Genomic DNA, 18,297 nt, shown 5'->3' with positions numbered 1-18,297 from the left:
TTCGCGACTATTCGAAAGGAGGTCCCACCTGGATGAGTGATGACTCGATCGGGTCTACTTCAGTGAGGAGAACTGAGAGGTAAGACCACGGGTATGTCTCGTATGCCGACGTGGGCTGGGTGGGTCCCGACTCGGCCAGGGTCTCCTGCTACCAAGCGAGCTACCGAAGTTTCGGTGAGTTAACTTACTGATACTGTCCCCACACCGTGTAGGGTCTGATGACCCGGACCGAGGCCATCGAGTCGAGGTCCCTAGACAACCACCCCCCGTGCTACTCCCAAGGTACACACATGGCAGTAAGCATACCGTGAGCCGGGCGTCGTCTGACCTGCATGTCGTCGGTCGTCACGGCGGACGGTTACGCAAGAAGTCCGCGTGAGGACTTGTGGGGGGTGGAAATGGCAAGGAGGGAGACCACTTATAGACTCCCCTCAATGTACGTATGACTCCTGTGATTCCGAGAAGTGGCACGAATGCTCGCTGCCGGCTCGGGACCGTCGCGATACGCTCCAACGCCGTTCACGACCGGGAACTGGTGTACGGCCGACAACTCGGATGGTAACAAAGGGAGTATCAAAGGGACTGCTTCGAGACTCCAGCCTCCGGTCCACGGGTACGCTGGGGTCACAGCCCAGTGACTACTGGACGGGTGATTCGAATGCTACGACGTAGCGCGCGCGTACCCGGCATATCCGTGTAAGGGAGAGGAGTGGAGGTAAGAGCAGAGATCTGGCACGCGGTCCAATCCGACCGTGTCAGTGAGGGTGGATGAGTCTGGGTCACATCGTACGCTGATGTCGGCAAACGAGACTACAGATCTCTCGAACCGGTGGGACTACGTGAGAGCAGTCTGTCAGCGGCCCAACCAACAGAGGTCAAGTCCGACGGCATTGTCCTCGTACGAGCTCTGCCTGACCAGGTCCGATCAGTCTGTTCCGCTGCTCCACAGAGTCGAGAAGCGTCCTCTGCTACGGGGCCACCCCATCGGATCTCAAGGACGCACGCACGGAGGGCCCTGCTGGCGAGGTCGGTGACCGAGGTGGGCCACGGGCGTTTCCCTGGGTCCTTAGGGTGTTTCCCCCGGCCGGGCCGGTGTCCAGAACATTGAGCGCGGGGTTCCGATCAGACGACCATGGGCTCACGGATTGGTAGTGGCGGGGGGGGTCTCGATCCCCCGGCCCCCCGTTCTATGACTCCCCAGGCGGCCCAGGCCGCAGCCAATAAAGCGCGCTCGTTGTCAAGTTTCCGCCGACCCATCGAGTTCGAGTTGGGCGACCCCACCAAAGGTGGCAATTGGCGTTCCCATGTTGGAAGCTCAAGGCTGCGGCAAGGGGGTCGGAAGTCTGGCCCAGTTTTACTGTGGATACTTGCTGGGACGTTTGTCTTCGCGCGGATTTTGGCTCCTCCCGACCAGTCAGGAGGAACGGTTCCACGTTAACTCCGAACACCTGGGGTAGAGTGTTGGCCCCCCGAAGATGAGTTGGAGCAAGCGCACTTTCCTTCCCTTCCCGCCCACCTGAGCGCGCGCAGGTTAGCAGTAGCACATTCCTTCGAGTTGTTTCAGCGATTTGTCAGAACGGTAAGGTATCGCGACTCTGTGCGCCTCCAAGAAGCATCGGCAAACAGCTCCCCCCTTACAAGTGCGGTAAGCTATTCCTCGCTGGACTAAAGTACCGGATAAATGGGACTAGTTGGGCGGGGCACCCGCGGCCTCTGTAGCCCAACGCCTAGGATGGGTAGGTTGGGCTAGGTCCAACTGTGCAGGGGGAAAGCCACCTTTAGTCAGTAGTTCAACCTCGGCTAGTCTTGCAGCTCTTACCGCCCGAGGTAAGATTGTGCAATTCATGCACGGGTCCTCCGAAAGGCCCTCCCTCAGATGCTCAAGGCCAAGACAAGAGGGGCAAAGGTCGTGGCCATCCTCTGGTTGAAGAGGAGCCATACAGGTGTTACACCTGTTAAACATAGCGTGAGCGTGAGCAGTCTGCTAACTGGGGTGAGCAAAGTGAAGTCAGTAAACCAACTGTATGTAGTGAGAGGGGAGCGGAAGCACTCTCTTCACTAGCGCTGTAGCCAGTTAACCTTTGAGCGAGAGCACTCAGTTAACTGGAAGATGGAACAGTAACCAACTGTATGCCAGGAGAGGGGAGCGAAAACTCTCTCTTCACTAGCGCTGTAGCAAGCTAACTTTTGAGCGAGAGCACTCAGTTAGCTGGGGATTGAACAGTATCCAACTGTGTTCCAGGAGAGGGGAGCGGAAACACTCTCTTCACTAGCACTGTAGCAAGCTAACTTCTGAGCGAGAGCACTCAGTTAGCTGAGGGATTTGAACAGTAACCGACCGTGTGTCAGGAGAGGGGAGCGGAAACACTCTCTTCACTGGCGCTGTAGTAAGCTAACCTTTGAGCGAAAGCACTCAGTTAACTGGGGGTTTAAACAGGTAAGAACACAATTATGTAAAGTGAGAGGGGAGCGGAGACGCTCTCTTCACTGGTAAAGCCGCAATTTAGCTTGAGCGAGGACGCTCGGCTAACTTGCACAATTAGCACAAAATGATAGCGATCTCACCGGATGACGTGCAGGAGCGCCGCTTTTAGCCGGTCCGGCTCCTGAGGTCCGAGCGGTGAACACCGCGGTCCCGTCCTTAGGGAGGCGACAGCCCGTCGCAGCCTTTGGAGGGCGAGCGTCTTTCAGCCCGCAGTTCCGATCGAGGCGATCGCAAGGCTACCGCTAGCGATGAGCTAAGTCAAACTTCCCAAAAGCTTAGTTTTGGGTTCTACTGAAAAAGTAGTTACCGACGCAGCGAGAAGATGAAAAGGACTGAACTCGTTGACAACACCGGAACTTATGCCTTCCGGGGTCATACGAGGTCACACGTGACTTTGTTGATATAAATATTCGACCAACACATGCGCGAGACAGAAGATATTCAGTGCTAAAGCACCGCCTCTGGCGGTCAGTAAGGATGAAATAGAACCATTATTTTTTGTATATTTGATTGGCGAAACCTAAAGAAAACAAACAGGAAAAACAAGATTCCTGCCTGGACAATGGATTTAATCCTGTGTAAGATTTGGCAGCAGTTTGATTTTGAGTTGGTTAATTGTTAGAGTTGCTGCTACAAAATCTGTGTCAAGTGATTGTGGCCTGTTACAATGTTTTTGCGTATGAAAAACAAACAAATAAATAAATTTTCTTTTCACATAAAATTGGACAACCACAAACTACTGTACACTCTCTGTAATGATGTCTCATTATCTCCGTCCCCCCCTTTAGCCTCCTGATGACAGCCATCGCTCTGAGGAACCTGGCGGTGGGCCTCCCTCCTCTGGAACAGCTGACCAGAGAAGTGGCCTTCGCCAACATGAAGGCGCCCCAGGCCGAGGGGAACCAGGACGATCCGCTGAAAGATGAAGTCGGTCATGGAGAACTTTAAAGGCTGGGATGGACTAACTGTTTTGAATGGCTGGATCACACAACAGAGGAGTTTGTGGTTTCTACCGGAATGTTACTGGGACGTCGCTGCCCGGAAATCAAAGCTAATTTTATATGCTTCTGAAATATTTCTCATTTCCGATTATCTCGGATTGTAAAGCCAGTATTTTATTATAGCATTTGTTCACACAGTGGACGTTTCTTTTTTCGCTGCAGCAAAACCAAAACGCTGATTAATAACGGATAACGCTGCGTCTCTGTGCTAGATTACATTTCCTGTTTAATTTTGTTTAAGAATTTTTATAATTGCAATTATGGCTGGGTGACATGACCAACAATAACAATTGACAATTAATTTAAAATGCTTTAGTGCAATATATGAGCTGCTGGAGGATCACAATGTAAATAAGATGAGCTATTAAGCATGTTACTGAACGTGGGACAGATTTACGAACTTCCTGACGATAACAGGATAGGTTTAGTCTATAACTCCTCCCGTTATTTCGGAGATCTTATTTAAATAACTCTGGCAGATTCATAATTAAAGTATGCAGTAGGATACGCAGAGGTTTACTCTGTTTTGAGGGAATATATTTGTTTGCTAACCCTATAATGTGAAAAAATACAATTGTTGCTTATCAATCAGCAGCCTTTTCTAGTCATTTTTCTAATAAAGAATTTGTGGCAATAAATTGAATGTTTCTTTCTTAATGAGTCAGTCTGATACACAGGTTTTGTGGAAATAATTATTTTTATTGGTGTCAGTATTTTACATGTCGAGCATCTTAAAGTACTACAGTAATTCCATTCACTGTAGGTTGACATTATGGCACATGAATGACACTTTTCATAGAGCAAAAATAATACAATGTTACACAATATAAATACATATATAAATCCACAGGATGGATCTCTAGGAAATTATTTGTTAAAACATAAAAATCATGTTCTGTTTAGTTGAGATTAATGCTCATTCCATTCAGTATAAATATGTAGTCATTACTGTGCTGTAGAGGTCCAGTCACATCACAAAGTGTCATCGATAACTGCACAAAAAGCGACGTGCAACATATTGTTTCACAAAAGCTACGAGTCGTTTCAAGTGTCCAGATGGTTTGTACATCACAAGAAACTATATCAAGACAATCTGTATTTATTTTAATATTGCACAGTGTTTTACTGGTTTAAGTCCTTTAAATCACCACCTCTCGTTTTAAAAATGCTTCCCTTTGCATGATGGGTGACTAATCACAAGTGTTAAACTGGCCATATATATAGTGTAGGTCAAAAATGTTTATTTTCTACAACATATTTGCGCAGAAGGATGCACACATTTGAAATGAAGAACCACCTTATCTTCTCCTAGAGGGGGGGAGCTCCACCAATTGAACACACCGAGGTCTGTTCACAGGTCTAGGAGAGTAATACTGGAGAAGTGAAAAACTTTTTTTATACGGCATTTAGTTGCTCCAGAGAGCTGTGGACAATCTGAAAAATCAGATTGGTCAGAGAGAAGTGAGCGCACAGATCTCTGATTATCTAGAGGAAACATAAGCTGAAGCTACCTGAATCTACGACCAAAGAGCCAATGGTTGCTTTGCATTGTGGGTAATGTAGGTGCCAGGAAGGGAAGAAGAAATCGTGAAATAAAGAAGATATTTCTCTGGTTCTGCTGCTTTGATTATTTATCATTATTCTGACAATGCATAGGAGTGAAGTGCTAACAAGCGGTGCCACATATTTCTGTCTGTTGTGGTTACATCACCTCACTGAGCTGCTCCTCTACTATTACCACCGTCAACACTACAGTTCTGATGTTTAATAAACGAGGTCCACATCACAACTCAAAGTATTTCCACCCTGACATGTGGCACATAGCTGTCAGCTCCCACACAAACACACTCAGGCTGCTGCCCTGCTCTCACTCATTTGGCGGCTCAGAACGAAGTCAGAAACCACAGCCATGGTTCTCTGAAGGGCGTGGCACCTCTCTGAAGGGAGTGGCACCTCTCTGCTGGCAGGCCGTGATCCAGCTCCACACTCCAGCCTGTGTTTGTCCTCACAGCCTCCTCTCTGTCTGGAAAACTAACCTTTAGTCCAGCTGGCATCTCCGTCCCCAGAGTTTTCTATTTCTATTTATGTGCTGAAAACACTCTTTGACGTTCTTTGATCCGCCTCTTATCTCTATGTTCAGTTTATCCTATTTTTCCTCAATACTTTGTTAAGAAATAATTAAAATATGAGGTACATTTTATGCTATAATCAGATGCCTAATTCCTCTTTTAATTAGTTTCACTTATAGTTACAATTATATCTGACTAAAAGTGTTTGCTTGTATTATTTTCTCAGGATTCCAAATCCATTCAAATATTGGTCAGTATTGCTTTTATTTATTTCATGTTGACTGGTGTTAGTGTTTTATCTATAAAAGAAAAGAAATGTATGGATTTTTTGTTTATGTTTTGAAAATGCGACTCAGTTTATGTTAACATGTAACGTCCCTCCTGATGAGCTCCTGCTGTTCTCAGATCAGCTCTGCGGCTCTACCTGGGTTGAAGATCTGGGTAGAAAACTCCATGCACCACACCTTCAATCACCACATTCGAAAATGCATCTGATAGGAAAGAATAGGAGAAAAGTAAAGCATGTAAAAAAGGTAAGAGCATGTACAGTAAGTAAGTAAGAAGCTCATGTCCACTTGTTACTAAAAAGATTCGTTTGACAGTAAATTAATCCACCACAAACTGTCTATTGCAAAATGTCCGAAAAAAACTAAATACATTCCCAAAATATCTAAATTTAATTATATAATTATTGTATAGTTCCAAACATTATTTACTGTGCAGAGGTTTTAAAAAAACATACAGTATATAAAAGTATCGAACATCTGATTTCTATGCCAGAGAAGAGAATTATAACAATTGTAAACAGAACTGACGATCTTTAAACAACCAACATGTTATATATAAACTCACAAACTTATAGATTTGGTGAATACAATTATAATGAATAATTGATGTATAAAGTAATTAACAAGATGTTTCCAGACTGCATTAAGAAAGTGTTTCAAAGCAGAGTGAGACAGTATCAAGTAAAAGGAATTAGCATATTTAAGCGTTATTCATTTAATCACTTTTATTTTAATAAGATGATCAAATCTGTATACAGATCTTAGTTTGGCTTTTTTGGAACATGTTATATGCTTCTATTTTATTGAGTTTCTTTCTTTCATTGCATTGTAAACATTTAAAGTGCATTGTATTAATACAATTATCTAAAAATTGCAGGTCTATAAACATTTGGTTTGTAACTATTTCAAAATGATTAATATTTGTTATAATTGTTATTTATTTGAGTTCTATAACTTGATGACAACCTAGATAAACGATGTTATGAGAATGATAAAGCAGAGGTATATAAGGATAGCAGCCTGAACTCACCGTGAGCAGACGGCAGCAGGTAGGGGTCTCTCAGAAACAGCAGGACTGGCTGATGTGAAAGTTTACTGAAAAACAAAACAAAGAAAAGAGAAGTCAGAGGGTTTGTGGACGGCTACAAGCAGCAGATAAACACGATGACGAAAGGCAGGTGGTTTCAGTGATATGCTGGGTGAAGTTCAACACCAGAGCAAATAGTGACTCTGACCTGCGGCTACAAACAATATATTTATATACGGCTCACCTTGATTCCTCTGATTCTGTATCAAACGACCTGAGAGAAGAAAAACAAAAGCTAAGCCAAACAGCCTTCCAGTGGTATGGTAACAAACTCTTACACAGTTTAAAAAAAGGAATAGAAATGGTCTTTCATTCCACAGCTTCAACTCACCCACAGCTTTCTGTTTTTGGCACTGAAGGAAAATGTCGGATATTCAGGAAATCCAGGAATACCTTTGGAAGGACTCCATTTTCCATAATTATGGACTGAGAAAAGAGAAAAACAAAAGCACATGAACAGCCATAAACAACCAAAGCAACCTGAATGACCTTTTGAAGAAAACAATTTGAATTTATTTTAACCTCCCTACATCTATAATGTTTTTTACTTTTAATTTCAGATAGACTACGACTGTATTAGGATATTGACTTTACAGAGACACCAAGTGAAATGTTAGTTATACAAAATATAAATCCTCCACACTAGACTCTCCGACACCTACAGTACACAAACATAATACCACAGTATACTTAATTAAATAACAAGGATTTTAAAAATAATCAAAATTCAGCTTTATTTGTATACAAAATATGTATTACAGCTGGAATCCATGCTTTAACAGCACACATATTTTCAGAAAAAAAAACACCTTAATGGGAATCATTTGAAGAAGTTTCCTTTTAAATCACTCTTATTATTCCCTAACAGGCTCAGTTGTGGTGTCATATTTATGTAACATGCTGATTAGACCTCAATCATGTCACATGTGTCATCATCATGTGTCCTGTGCAGTAGAGCAGGTACTTTCATTTCTTAAACTCTTCTTAAAATGTCTTGTTTCTTTATTTTCAGTAGAGCCGTAGGGGTGGAGGTGTTTACCTGCAGGTAGAGCTCCAGACCGAGCCTCCGCTGTTCCAGGACTTTAGGAACCCAGTTTCTGACATGTTTGGAGGGCATCTCAGGCGGCTTTATGCTCTTCTTTAGCTGGAGGGTCACAAAAAGAAAGAGAATTATAAATGACATATTTTGGCATTTCCTGAGATGTGTGGGGGAAAAAAATGCTTTGTTCATGTTTTCCCTTCATTAATGTCCCTCTCCACATCCAAACAAGGTCCTTTAGCTTTTGTCACACTGACTTATAATAACAAATTGTAGATTAGACTCCCTCTCATAACTATTGAATGAAATCAATAGTTATCAAATTCAGACTTCCATAAAGTGGCTGCTCATCAAATTTGCAGTAGATATGGGTCCGTTGATCCGATTTGTTAGGAGAATATTTCTAACCAAATTATAGCAACGTTTGCAGTTTGGAAGGGTATTAATATTCAGGTTTTTTCAGGGGGTTTTTGTCTGTTGATGGTGGTTTCCTTACAGCATGCCCAATATCAGGAAGCAGCTAAATGGAAACCAGAAATAATTAATTTGACTATTTACCACTATGCTTTTGGACGTTACACATGTTAACAGTGGGCTGCACTGAAATAAAAAAATCGAACAACAATTCGACTAATGGCCAGACAGGAAGAGGAACTTGTCTGTAAAGCTATAACCTCAAACAAACTGCTATGGTGAATGGTTAACCACCAGAAAGCATTCATCATGTATTCATTTGCTGCTGTGATTTACTGATCCTGCGTGCCGTGTACAGAATTTAACACCAGTAAATAAGCATGTTCTCTGCAGACTAATGTATTACATCTTTTAGTTTAATGGGTTATGTATATCAAGTTGTGTGTATTTCATTTATTGGTTTTTCAAAAAACTATCCCAGCAATTAAAGATGGAAGATCATAAAGCCAGAATTGTCATCACTTAAAACATTCAAATGTGTCAAGCATAACAGTGCCAGATTTAGCTTTGAGCTAATTTCCATCCGCAGTCCCTCACATAAAACATTTAAGAAAATTACATTTGACAAACATAGCAATTATTAAAACAATATGTATTCAATTATATATTAAATGTGTTATTGCAAAAAAAAAAAGCATCAGATGTGGTGGTTAATATGTCAATCATAAATATGTGTTCGCCTATTAAAGACTAAGGTTAAAGACTTGAACATTTCATTTGAATTTGATAAGAAAGGAGGACTTTGTTGACACTTTAAACCAATCAATATTCAGTAACTTTGGGGATGCACTGAACCCACCATTTTATGCAACGTGTGGAATTCACTGTAGCGTTTCTCGACAGCATGTTGTCTGCCGTTCATCAGCACGTCAATTCTGAAGACCTGAAAGAAAGAAAAAAGTTACTATTCTCTGAAAAAAGCCTGAGTTGTGTTGGTGAGTCAGTTGAGAGAATCCCAAATAATCACCAGAGCTCATCAGACCAAAATGGCCCCACCCTGCGCTGCCAGTGTGTGTGTGCACGTGTGTGAGTGTAGAGCTGTCATTAACTGTGGTGTCAGCGTGTTACCAAGAGGAAACATCTGTCTGTTTTAAAAAATGTGATCTGACAGAATAGCTGAAACATCCCTAACAGTCTTCTACTTCCTCCCTGGCTCTTCTTGTCAGCATTATATAAATGAGGAAATCGAGTCTGAAATGACGGCAGACAATCGTGTTACCTCAATTCTGTATTTGACCGACACCAACTGCATCTCCTACGACTGAGAGCCAATGAATCCGAATAATTAACCAATCAAAGACTTTTCAATAACATGATGTCTTCACTTGGGAAAAACAGCAATAATAAGGTCAAAGAAGTCCCAAAAACTCAAATGATTCAGTGTGTGCTTCTTATAACTCTTGTTTTCTCATTGAAAAAGACATTCAGTCATTTTGTTCACACTGTCGCGTTAACACAGGAAGCAGCCTTTAAACTGCTGACACTGTATTTTAACTGCACTGTCTAAAGCAGTGGTTCTCAACTGGTCAGGCCTCGGGACCCACTTTTTTCCTTTGTCAATAAATCGCGACCAAATATTTTGAACCACTCAAATCTATTCAACAAAAAATCGTGCTGTAATATATACGCTTTTCAGCATACAATATTAATTAAAGTGAAGTAAAGTGCATATATCCCTTATATCCCTTCACAGAACTAAAGTATGCTTTAAAACCCAACCCCAGAAGGGTGGTCTGGGGGACCCACTTTTGGGTCGAGACCCACCAGTTGAGAACCACTGGTCTAAAGCAATGTCTCTCACATCTTGGGACAAACTACACAAATAAAAATGTATGTAAGTTAAGATGGACCTTCATTAATCACTGTGTCGAAATTACAGATTCACAAAATATTGATAAAATGTAAGATACAATTAAAATTATATACAGGTAAGTAGATGTTAAAACAATAAAATGAATTAAATGAACATATATATTTGAATCAATAATATTATTTTTAAAGAGTGCCCTTACACTTTATTTTGAGGGTTTGCTGTGCAATGAATTGAGGTCTGCTGCTTTACTTATATCAGTCTGTATTTATGTCAGACAGCTGGAGATCCTGGGTGTGTTTGGATAAACTAAGACACACATTTCTGCCAAAACGTCTTTAAAATCAGCAGCTTAAGTTTTCTCTGTGTAATAATCCCAATTTGAACTGATTTGTACCCTAAAATGTTTACAGTGTATAGAAACAAGGCGAGTTCAATGCATTGCAGCAAAACAGACAGGAAAGCTTATATTAAAGCGACATTTACTTTTTAGCTTGATTATAAAACAGACGATTGATAATTATTTCGAGGGAAGAGAAATAACATGCGAGTAAAAATGAAAAGTGATGACAGCAGCAGGGCAGACACACACACACACACACACACACGGAGAGAGAGAGAGAGAGAGAGAGAGAGAGAGAGAGAGAGAGAGAGAGAGAAAGAGAGAGGTTATTTGTTAAGCAGCTTACNAATTATTTCGAGGGAAGAGAAATAACATGCGAGTAAAAATGAAAAGTGATGACAGCAGCAGGGCAGACACACACACACACACACACACACACGGAGAGAGAGAGAGAGAGAGAGAGAGAGAGAGAGAGAGAGAGAGAGAGAGAGAGAAAGAGAGAGGTTATTTGTTAAGCAGCTTACCGTGTATCCTTTCTCGATTGAGTTGTTTTCGGAACGAAACGAAGGGATCGACACTCTCACTGGATGCATTTTAACTTGAGAAATGAACAGTTTTCCACGTAATTTTTTTTGATCGTATGGCACACACACATACACACACACACTCACACTCACACTGCTGGTGGTGGACTCCAGTTTATTCAGTAGCCAGAGGAAAATCCAAGGATTCAAACGACATGGAGCCTCAGAGGCGCCCCCTGTTGGCCCGGAGGACACTGCCGGGACAGATTCTGATTTTATTTTTTTATTATTTCTTGTTTTTAATTTAATATTGTTCAATACATTATGTGAGCGAATGAGGGCCACATTTTGTTTTTTTTATCTTACCAAAGGTTTTTTGTTAGGGGTTTTTTCAAATAATTATTGGATAAAACCTTAGACTGTATTTGCTTTGGTGTATTTTGGTGCAATGATAAACACAACATAAGGACGTTTTAAGAGATCAAAAATAGAGCAGTTATCAAAAGAAAATATATATAAAAAAAACGTTATAACATTAAAAAGACTAAAGATAAATACTTACAGAGAATATAAATATATATATATATATATATATTAAAACGTAATACAATGATTATATAACAGATTACATTTGGAGTGGTTTTCTTTTTAATACTGGTAATAGTTTAAAAATGTTTTACAATAGCTATGTTCCTTTAACTGTTTTTATGTATGCAGTATGCACCATTATACACAAAAATAACTCCTTGTGTGTATAAATACTTGTTATTTAATTAAAATGCTGATATGTTTATCACTTTAATGTTGCCGCTTTTAAAGGTGGAGCTACATTTAACTGCGTTGTATACTGCTGGGCGGCCTAATCACATATGAGAATGTTGCTTTGTGAACTTGTAATGATTTATTGGATTTATTCAAACGTAATCTGAAACTTTTGTAGTTTCCAGCTTTTTTAGGCTATTTTGGGTGTCAAAATGTGTGATTAAGAAAATAAGAAACAAAGATAAGACAGGGAAATAACGTCAGACAGTTGAGTCCACAACAACGATACAGTGTCACAAAGTTTTATTCAACTCAGTTTCCACAAAAGCTTTGGAGTAAAGAGAGTTTCATCCATTGCATATAAATATACAAATACATTTTCCTTTACAGTTCATTTCAAAATAGTGATATATAATTCATGTTGAATTATCAACAAGGGTAAACTGGTTTACATTTTTAACTTGCTAAGCTTCTAAATATCATGAATTTAATTCCTTAACGATCTTACAAGTGGTATAAAATGCAGAGAATACAGTAAAATGCAAAAGAAGTAAGACATTTAAACATGTTTAGAGAAATAGGAGATAAGAATAGACCTATCAGTGTGGAGAAAAACGTTTTACTGGCACTATGACTAGGATAGTCCTTGTTTCAAAAATGTTGAGTAGCCTATTTAAAAATTATAAAATGTATTATTAAGATGTATTTCGTGTTGTTTTATATGCAGTCCTCTGCATTGTCAATTACAGTACATCTCGCTGAGTTGCTGTGAAGGACTCTTAATACCTGAGAAAAAAAGAAAAAAGGAATAAAATCATGATGAGGATTGATAGAGGATACAATGCTTTAATACTTTCACCTGGCTGCTATATTGATAAACTGATACTGTTACTGGATGGGTATTTTGTAAATCGTGTAATTTCTAGTTTTATCTTTTCATATTTGTATGCAGGCATCTTGGGTGATATTAAGCTATCTTTGGCTCTTAACTTGCTGTAGCAAATGTACATTTCCCCTCTGTTGGACAAATAAAGGTATTCTCATTCTACTGAAGAAATATCAAAACCATAAATGTTACTTAGGGTTTGCTACTCACGATGACAGGTGACAACCTGAGACTTGGGCGTAGTTGCCGGTGTACTGGACAGCACAGCGCACAACGTTGTTGCTGTAGTCTGACTCTGGGACATGATAGTTGGGATTTACATTGATCTGTGGGAAGAAGTAACACAGCAACAAAGATAAATAAACAACAAAGGCTCCGATCAAATATTCAAGGATTCAAGTTGATTCCACACAAGTGTAACTGTTCAAATGGGTCAGATGTCTCGCGAGGCAGATAAATGTCATCTGGTATTTCTGACAAACCTTCAGGATATAGTCTCCAGCCTTCACATCTGTGATGTCGATCCACTGGCAGTCGATGTCTGCGTTGTAGGTATCATAACATCCTGGGCTCAGACCCTGCATGTTGGACAGCATCCACGTAAAACATCGTATAAACAAACTTTTTAAACAATGTGAGGGCTTTGTGTATACAGAACGGTAACTGTAACAAACATTCTATTGTTTTAAAAGAGTACAACATCTACGTTTTATGATACAAATAAATGCAATGCAACAACAGGAAATCATTGAAATATTACTGGCTCATGCAAAAAGGAAATATTAAAAAGGTCCTTTACAGGACAGCTGCCTCACTAAAAGATCATTTGTTTTTCTAAGTTCAAGTCTGCTTTACAGAGATTTGTGAACCAAAACCATGCAACAGGGTCTGTCAATGAGAAATCATCATCCTCTAATTTGGTCTGAACCGACACTAAATGGAAATGTGAATGTGCAACATGGCATCAAAACAATTTAAAGTTATTTCCTATACATCTTGATGTGAAGTGGATTTTGTTTTGCAAGTTTCATAATTCAAATAGGCCTTTTTCCAGAAGACATTTTGATATGTCAGAGAAGGTACCGTAGTAAATAATCAAATAAATGTAATCTGAAGTCCTGCAGCTGCTTCAGCTCCACCGTCCTGTTATTGTGAGGGCTGGCTCACTGTCCTGGTTTACTGCGACACATGTTGCATTCATGTGGTGTCGGAAAAATCGTAAATATCAGTTTCCAACTGGGATAATTTATGTGAACGTGACATCAAGTCAGAACAACAACTCCTGCCAAGTTTGCGTCACCAGACAAAAGCAAATGTTGGGTTGATAGTAACAAATGTTTTGTTAATTCCCATGATGTTGCATTATCTATTTTGCTCACATATTTTTTAATATGGTATTTGTTATGGTATATTATGGTTGTTACTGTAGGTTCCTTTCCACATAGAGATAGTTTTTTATTAGCCTTAACGCTGATAAGAAGTAAGGTAATGCAATACATTTTGTGGTTAAAGGGAATGCAACGCTAGTTTCACGAAAAAAAATTCTACAATACAACATAAAAGAGCACACCGAAGTCGGAAGAATGTCTTCCCAACTTTTGCTGGACCTTCAGAGAAGCATGTATTGTTTGTATAATTAGAAATGTATATAATCACTTTTCGTACAATGAAAAGTCCAAATATATGCAATGAAAAAGGCTTATCTTTACACCCCTGCTAGTCTGATGTACAACAATTCTTTGGTCATTGGGGTCCTTTCAATCCTGTTCTAATAATAACCAAGCAACACAGTGCAGGGTATACAAGTGTAGCCATTAAAATAAATGCTTCTCCAGGGGTGTTTATAAAGACTTCAACCTTGGCAATAACTCTTGGCTAGTTACATGTTAGATTGTCTATGTGCACGATGACTGTAATTCATGATTACATTGTTCTTGCTCTACAGGAGGTAACTGGCTCCATACGTGCCATATCATGTTCCATGGGAAAGGAACCCACTGACCCTGTTCATACAAAAGTCAAGTAATACTTTGCTAATAAAGAAACATTTCAGTTTAAAAGTCTGAAACATTTAAAAAAACATTTTGCAGGAATGTTTTTGACCTGGCTATGTGAGGTGCAGGCATATCTCCTGTAGTAGCCGTAGTCACAGGAAGTGTCCTCCAGGCAGAAGCTAGCCTTGTGGCCCTCAGCCACCGATTGTTGGGTGGAGGCGTCCAGCAGTTCGTAGTGGCTGAATTCGTCCATGCTGTGGAAGTGCCTGTGGATCAGCAGGGTTCATTTTTAATGTAAAGCGAAGGAGGTCCACATCAATCTGGGACTTATAAAAACAAACAGACACTGTTAGTCGAGACCCACCAGAGACTGTTCATGAGCGCAGTTACACCACAGTGAATCTGAGTTTACTTCCACTTCATTATGTTAAAGACAGTTTGTTTTATGATAACATAACAGTCTGAATCTTAGCACAAGTTTACTTTCAAAACACTGACAAGTAATATATACAGTCCACATCAGCAGTGTGTTGGATCTCTGCCAAATGTGCTCCTTTTTCGGGAATCAGTGCAGTGGACAGATTGTTGCACAACATAACTATGGGCTGAGGTAGTTTCTGAGGAATCAAGGAAAACTAGGCAGCTTTCCATAAGCTTAATAAGAAAAGCAGCGGTCCCCCTTTCTGGCTCATTATCCTCATCGCACTATTTTACAACATCTGGCTTTGCAGCTGTAAATTAAGTGAATTGAAGGTCATATGAAGTGCATCTTTTAAAAGGTGTGTTTTACTGCCTTCATGCTGAGATTGCATTAATACAAAATGACACCTATAATAAAAGCTCTGATATAAAAAGTGATAAGCCTATAAAAAAGCTATAAGACAGCCAAAAGTAACAACTGTGGTTCAACAGGGGGTGCCATACCTCAACTACAGACTGGAAGAATACAGTGGAAAAAAAAACAAATAAATTAAAACAGTGATGTGTGTCCAATTCAATCTCGTGAGAAAAACAATGAGCAATGCAATAAGTCTATATCTGAGTTAGACACGTCTCTTGATTTCAGCATGTTGGCCAGTGAGAACAAAGGATGTAAAAGTCTCTCTGTGATTGATGGTGAGGTGGAGATGACGTTATACCCACTGGTGACAGCTGTGCCACTCCCAGGAGTAACGTGGCCTGCTGGGGAGGAAGTCTGCTGTCCCCTGGTTCTTCACTCTCTGGGGAAACCTCAGCAGCATGCGGGTGTCATAATCTCTCACACTGCCTGTATAGGCCGAGCTGCAGGCACACAGAAGAAGAAAACACAAATCATACGTTGATACAAGTCCGTCATTAAGACTGTTTTTCCTGCTAGATCCCTTCTGGGTGAAAGCCGTCTATGGTGGGTGGAAAAAAAGTCTGTTGGCACGTGGTTGTTTGGTTAAGCTTTCGATAATGTGTTTACCATTTGGGCTTTCTCCTCAGGGAAAACTATGATTAAACAGAAATCCTCCACCTCCCACCAGTATGCGCCATCAGGGTTAATTTTACCTCATCTTATGGCTCCACTGGGCGCTGCAGACCTCACCCAAAAACACTTAAAGCAGTCGTTATGGCTCATATGTCTCTGAATCACTCAGACTTGGATGCAAACCCTGTCTTTTCTCTCTGTCTCTGTGGATTAGTCCTGACAGAAGTGTACCTTGACAAACAGTTCTCCTCAGATGCACATCTCAGGTTGTACATTGGGACTCTCTGGACATAAGAAGAGGATTCAATGTAGTACGGATCAGGTACCAGATCAGGCAGACCTGAACACAGTAAAAAACAAAAGAGGTACATCAAGCATAAATCAAAATCTGAATGAATGTTTCATACAGCAAACATGTTAACAGATGCACATAGAGCTAAAGTGAGACAGGATAGACAAACAAACACAGAGACAAACATACAGACAAAAAGGATCCTAAACTCCTCTTTATAGGTTATATCTATCAAATCATTTTTTGTTTTGGGAACTCTTACCGTACTGGTGATTCCTTGTGCCATATCCGGGTCTCGATCTCTGCCTCGGTCTCTCATACACGTCATAGTGATTATGATCGGTGGACTTGTAAGGGTCGTATGGATCATCCCCCACCATCATGTCTTCTCTCCGGGGCAGAGGCGGACTGACACTGGGCTTTTCCTGAGTCTCATTTCTGCTCCTCTGCGTCCCCGTGCGCTCACCGGCCCCGTCACGATGATTCTGGCGGTGCTCGTGCCCCCTTGCGAGCCTTTGGAGCGGCAGCGGGAGCCCGCGGGGGCTTTGTGGGCTGGACGCCGGCCCGGGGGACTGCGGGGCCGCCGGCTGGCTCCGGGGGTTCTGATGTGTCACGTCCGCATCTCGGATGATGGTGAGAGGTTGCGCCTGCACTTGTTGCTGCGCTGCGCCCCTGCGCCTCCCGGGCTGGTATTGCGACCCCTGGCTTAAAATGCTAAACACCTTACCGTTGTGGGCCCACTGTAGTGTCTGCCGGAGAGCCGCTCTCTGGTTGTTCCCTTGTTGAGTCCCCGGATTCGTCTGAGACTGTGCAGTTTGCAGGATGGAAACCAAAATGTAGACGCACGCATATGCGTAAAGTGGCGTGCCAAGTGTGCGTAATCCCATTGTGACCTGTATTAAAGGAGATTTAATGGGGCAACGCAAATAATAAACCAGGGTTGCAACTTGCTTTTAAATATCCTTCCTTTCCATTTGAAGGATATTCAATGAGCAGAGAGGCGCTTTAAATGTATCCGTGTAAAGTCATATCGCTCTGCTCCTGCAGGAGGATGATGAGGAGGAGGAGAAGGAGGAGTTCAGCATTTTTGAATTTGTTACACAAGTCTGATGATGCTGCTGCTCTTATAACCACTAAACGGATACGCGGTGTGTGTGATCATGTCCAGCCAAAAGTGTTTGATAACGGCTCTTACTCCGAGAGGTGTGTCAGTGAAAGACAGTCAAACTTGTCCTCCCTCACAAAAGAACAGATGCATATTTTGAATCAAAACAGCTAGAGAAAAACCGACACAAAGATGATGATGTTCCGACTTTGTTATGATGCGTGGGTTTTGTATAATTATGCTCGGAATAAATGTCTGTATATTGTCCTAATTTATTCTTTGTCTGCTAGATCAACAAAAAGTCATGATAGATAGCTTTTCCCTTGACTGTTGGATGAACTCCTAACCAAATTGCAGCACCCTCTGCCAGAAGTCTGTGCACTGCACTTTCTCATAGCAGGATCTGAGAAACCTAAACAGGAATGGTCCTGCATCATTTTCAGTTTTCTTCTGGGAAAACGTCTCCCACAAACTCCCTCCGCGCAGCTGTCTGTGCTGCAGCCCTGCTGACGATGTGAAAGACTCATCACATGCGTCTCAGTAATCTTCTATAAGGTCATAATCATTTTTGTTCTGAGCAGGGACGTGCACAGACATTTGGAGAGGCTATTGCTCTAAACTGGAAAAAGGGCCTCCCCCCGAAAAAAAACATAAGACCTTTTGAAAATGGTAAAGTTTGACCATTG

At 41.3% G+C, this 18,297-nt stretch overlaps 3 protein-coding genes across 3 annotated transcripts in view; 1 reads left to right on the top strand and 2 right to left on the bottom strand.

Moving 5' to 3' along the window:
* ggcx (gamma-glutamyl carboxylase) overlaps positions 1-3,770 on the top strand; it is a 15,424-nt gene extending 11,654 nt beyond the window's left edge. The window contains exon 15 of the mRNA XM_010769981.1: positions 3,274-3,770. Within this exon, the coding sequence (XP_010768283.1) occupies positions 3,274-3,433 (160 nt within the window). The 3' untranslated portion in view covers positions 3,434-3,770. The remainder of the gene's footprint in view (positions 1-3,273) is intronic.
* Positions 3,771-4,164: 394 nt separating this feature from the next.
* Positions 4,165-11,309, bottom strand: snx24 (sorting nexin 24). Its single transcript, XM_010769980.1, has 7 exons — positions 11,120-11,309; positions 9,242-9,325; positions 7,969-8,073; positions 7,261-7,355; positions 7,114-7,143; positions 6,873-6,937; positions 4,165-6,046 (listed from the first exon to the last, which is right to left on the bottom strand). The coding sequence occupies exons 1-7, from the start codon at positions 11,186-11,188 to the stop codon at positions 5,976-5,978; spliced, it is 519 nt and encodes a 172-aa protein (XP_010768282.1). The 5' UTR covers positions 11,189-11,309; the 3' UTR covers positions 4,165-5,975.
* An 853-nt stretch (positions 11,310-12,162) lies between these two features.
* loxa (lysyl oxidase a) lies at positions 12,163-17,645 on the bottom strand. Its single transcript, XM_010769979.1, has 7 exons — positions 16,769-17,645; positions 16,446-16,554; positions 15,905-16,042; positions 14,871-15,027; positions 13,250-13,345; positions 12,978-13,093; positions 12,163-12,667 (listed from the first exon to the last, which is right to left on the bottom strand). Exons 1-7 carry the CDS (start codon positions 17,391-17,393, stop codon positions 12,661-12,663), a joined length of 1,248 nt encoding a protein of 415 aa, XP_010768281.1. The 5' UTR covers positions 17,394-17,645; the 3' UTR covers positions 12,163-12,660.
* Between the last annotated feature and the right edge of the window lie 652 nt (positions 17,646-18,297).

The sequence above is a fragment of the Notothenia coriiceps genome, unplaced genomic scaffold, assembly GCF_000735185.1.
Source record: "Notothenia coriiceps isolate Sejong01 unplaced genomic scaffold, NC01 NC01_scaffold00008071, whole genome shotgun sequence".
NCBI classification, from domain to species: domain Eukaryota; kingdom Metazoa; phylum Chordata; class Actinopteri; order Perciformes; family Nototheniidae; genus Notothenia; species Notothenia coriiceps.
Note: the sequence above shows the minus strand (reverse complement) of the source record. Positions and strands in the feature narration are given on the sequence as shown.

Coding starts and splice junctions, on each gene's coding strand:
- loxa (XM_010769979.1), bottom strand. CDS start 17,393: ATGGGATTACGCACACTTGGCACGCCACTTTACGCATATGCGTGCGTC. Junction 16,555..16,768: donor CACAAGGAATCACCAGTACG/GTAAGAGTTCCC, acceptor TACTGTGTTCAG/GTCTGCCTGATCTGGTACCT. Junction 13,094..13,249: donor CTGGAGACTATATCCTGAAG/GTTTGTCAGAAA, acceptor TTCTTCCCACAG/ATCAATGTAAATCCCAACTA.
- snx24 (XM_010769980.1), bottom strand. CDS start 11,188: ATGCATCCAGTGAGAGTGTCGATCCCTTCGTTTCGTTCCGAAAACAAC. Junction 8,074..9,241: donor TCCACACGTTGCATAAAATG/GTGGGTTCAGTG, acceptor GTGACCCTCCAG/CTAAAGAAGAGCATAAAGCC. Junction 6,938..7,113: donor ACAGAATCAGAGGAATCAAG/GTGAGCCGTATA, acceptor TTTGTTTTTCAG/TAAACTTTCACATCAGCCAG.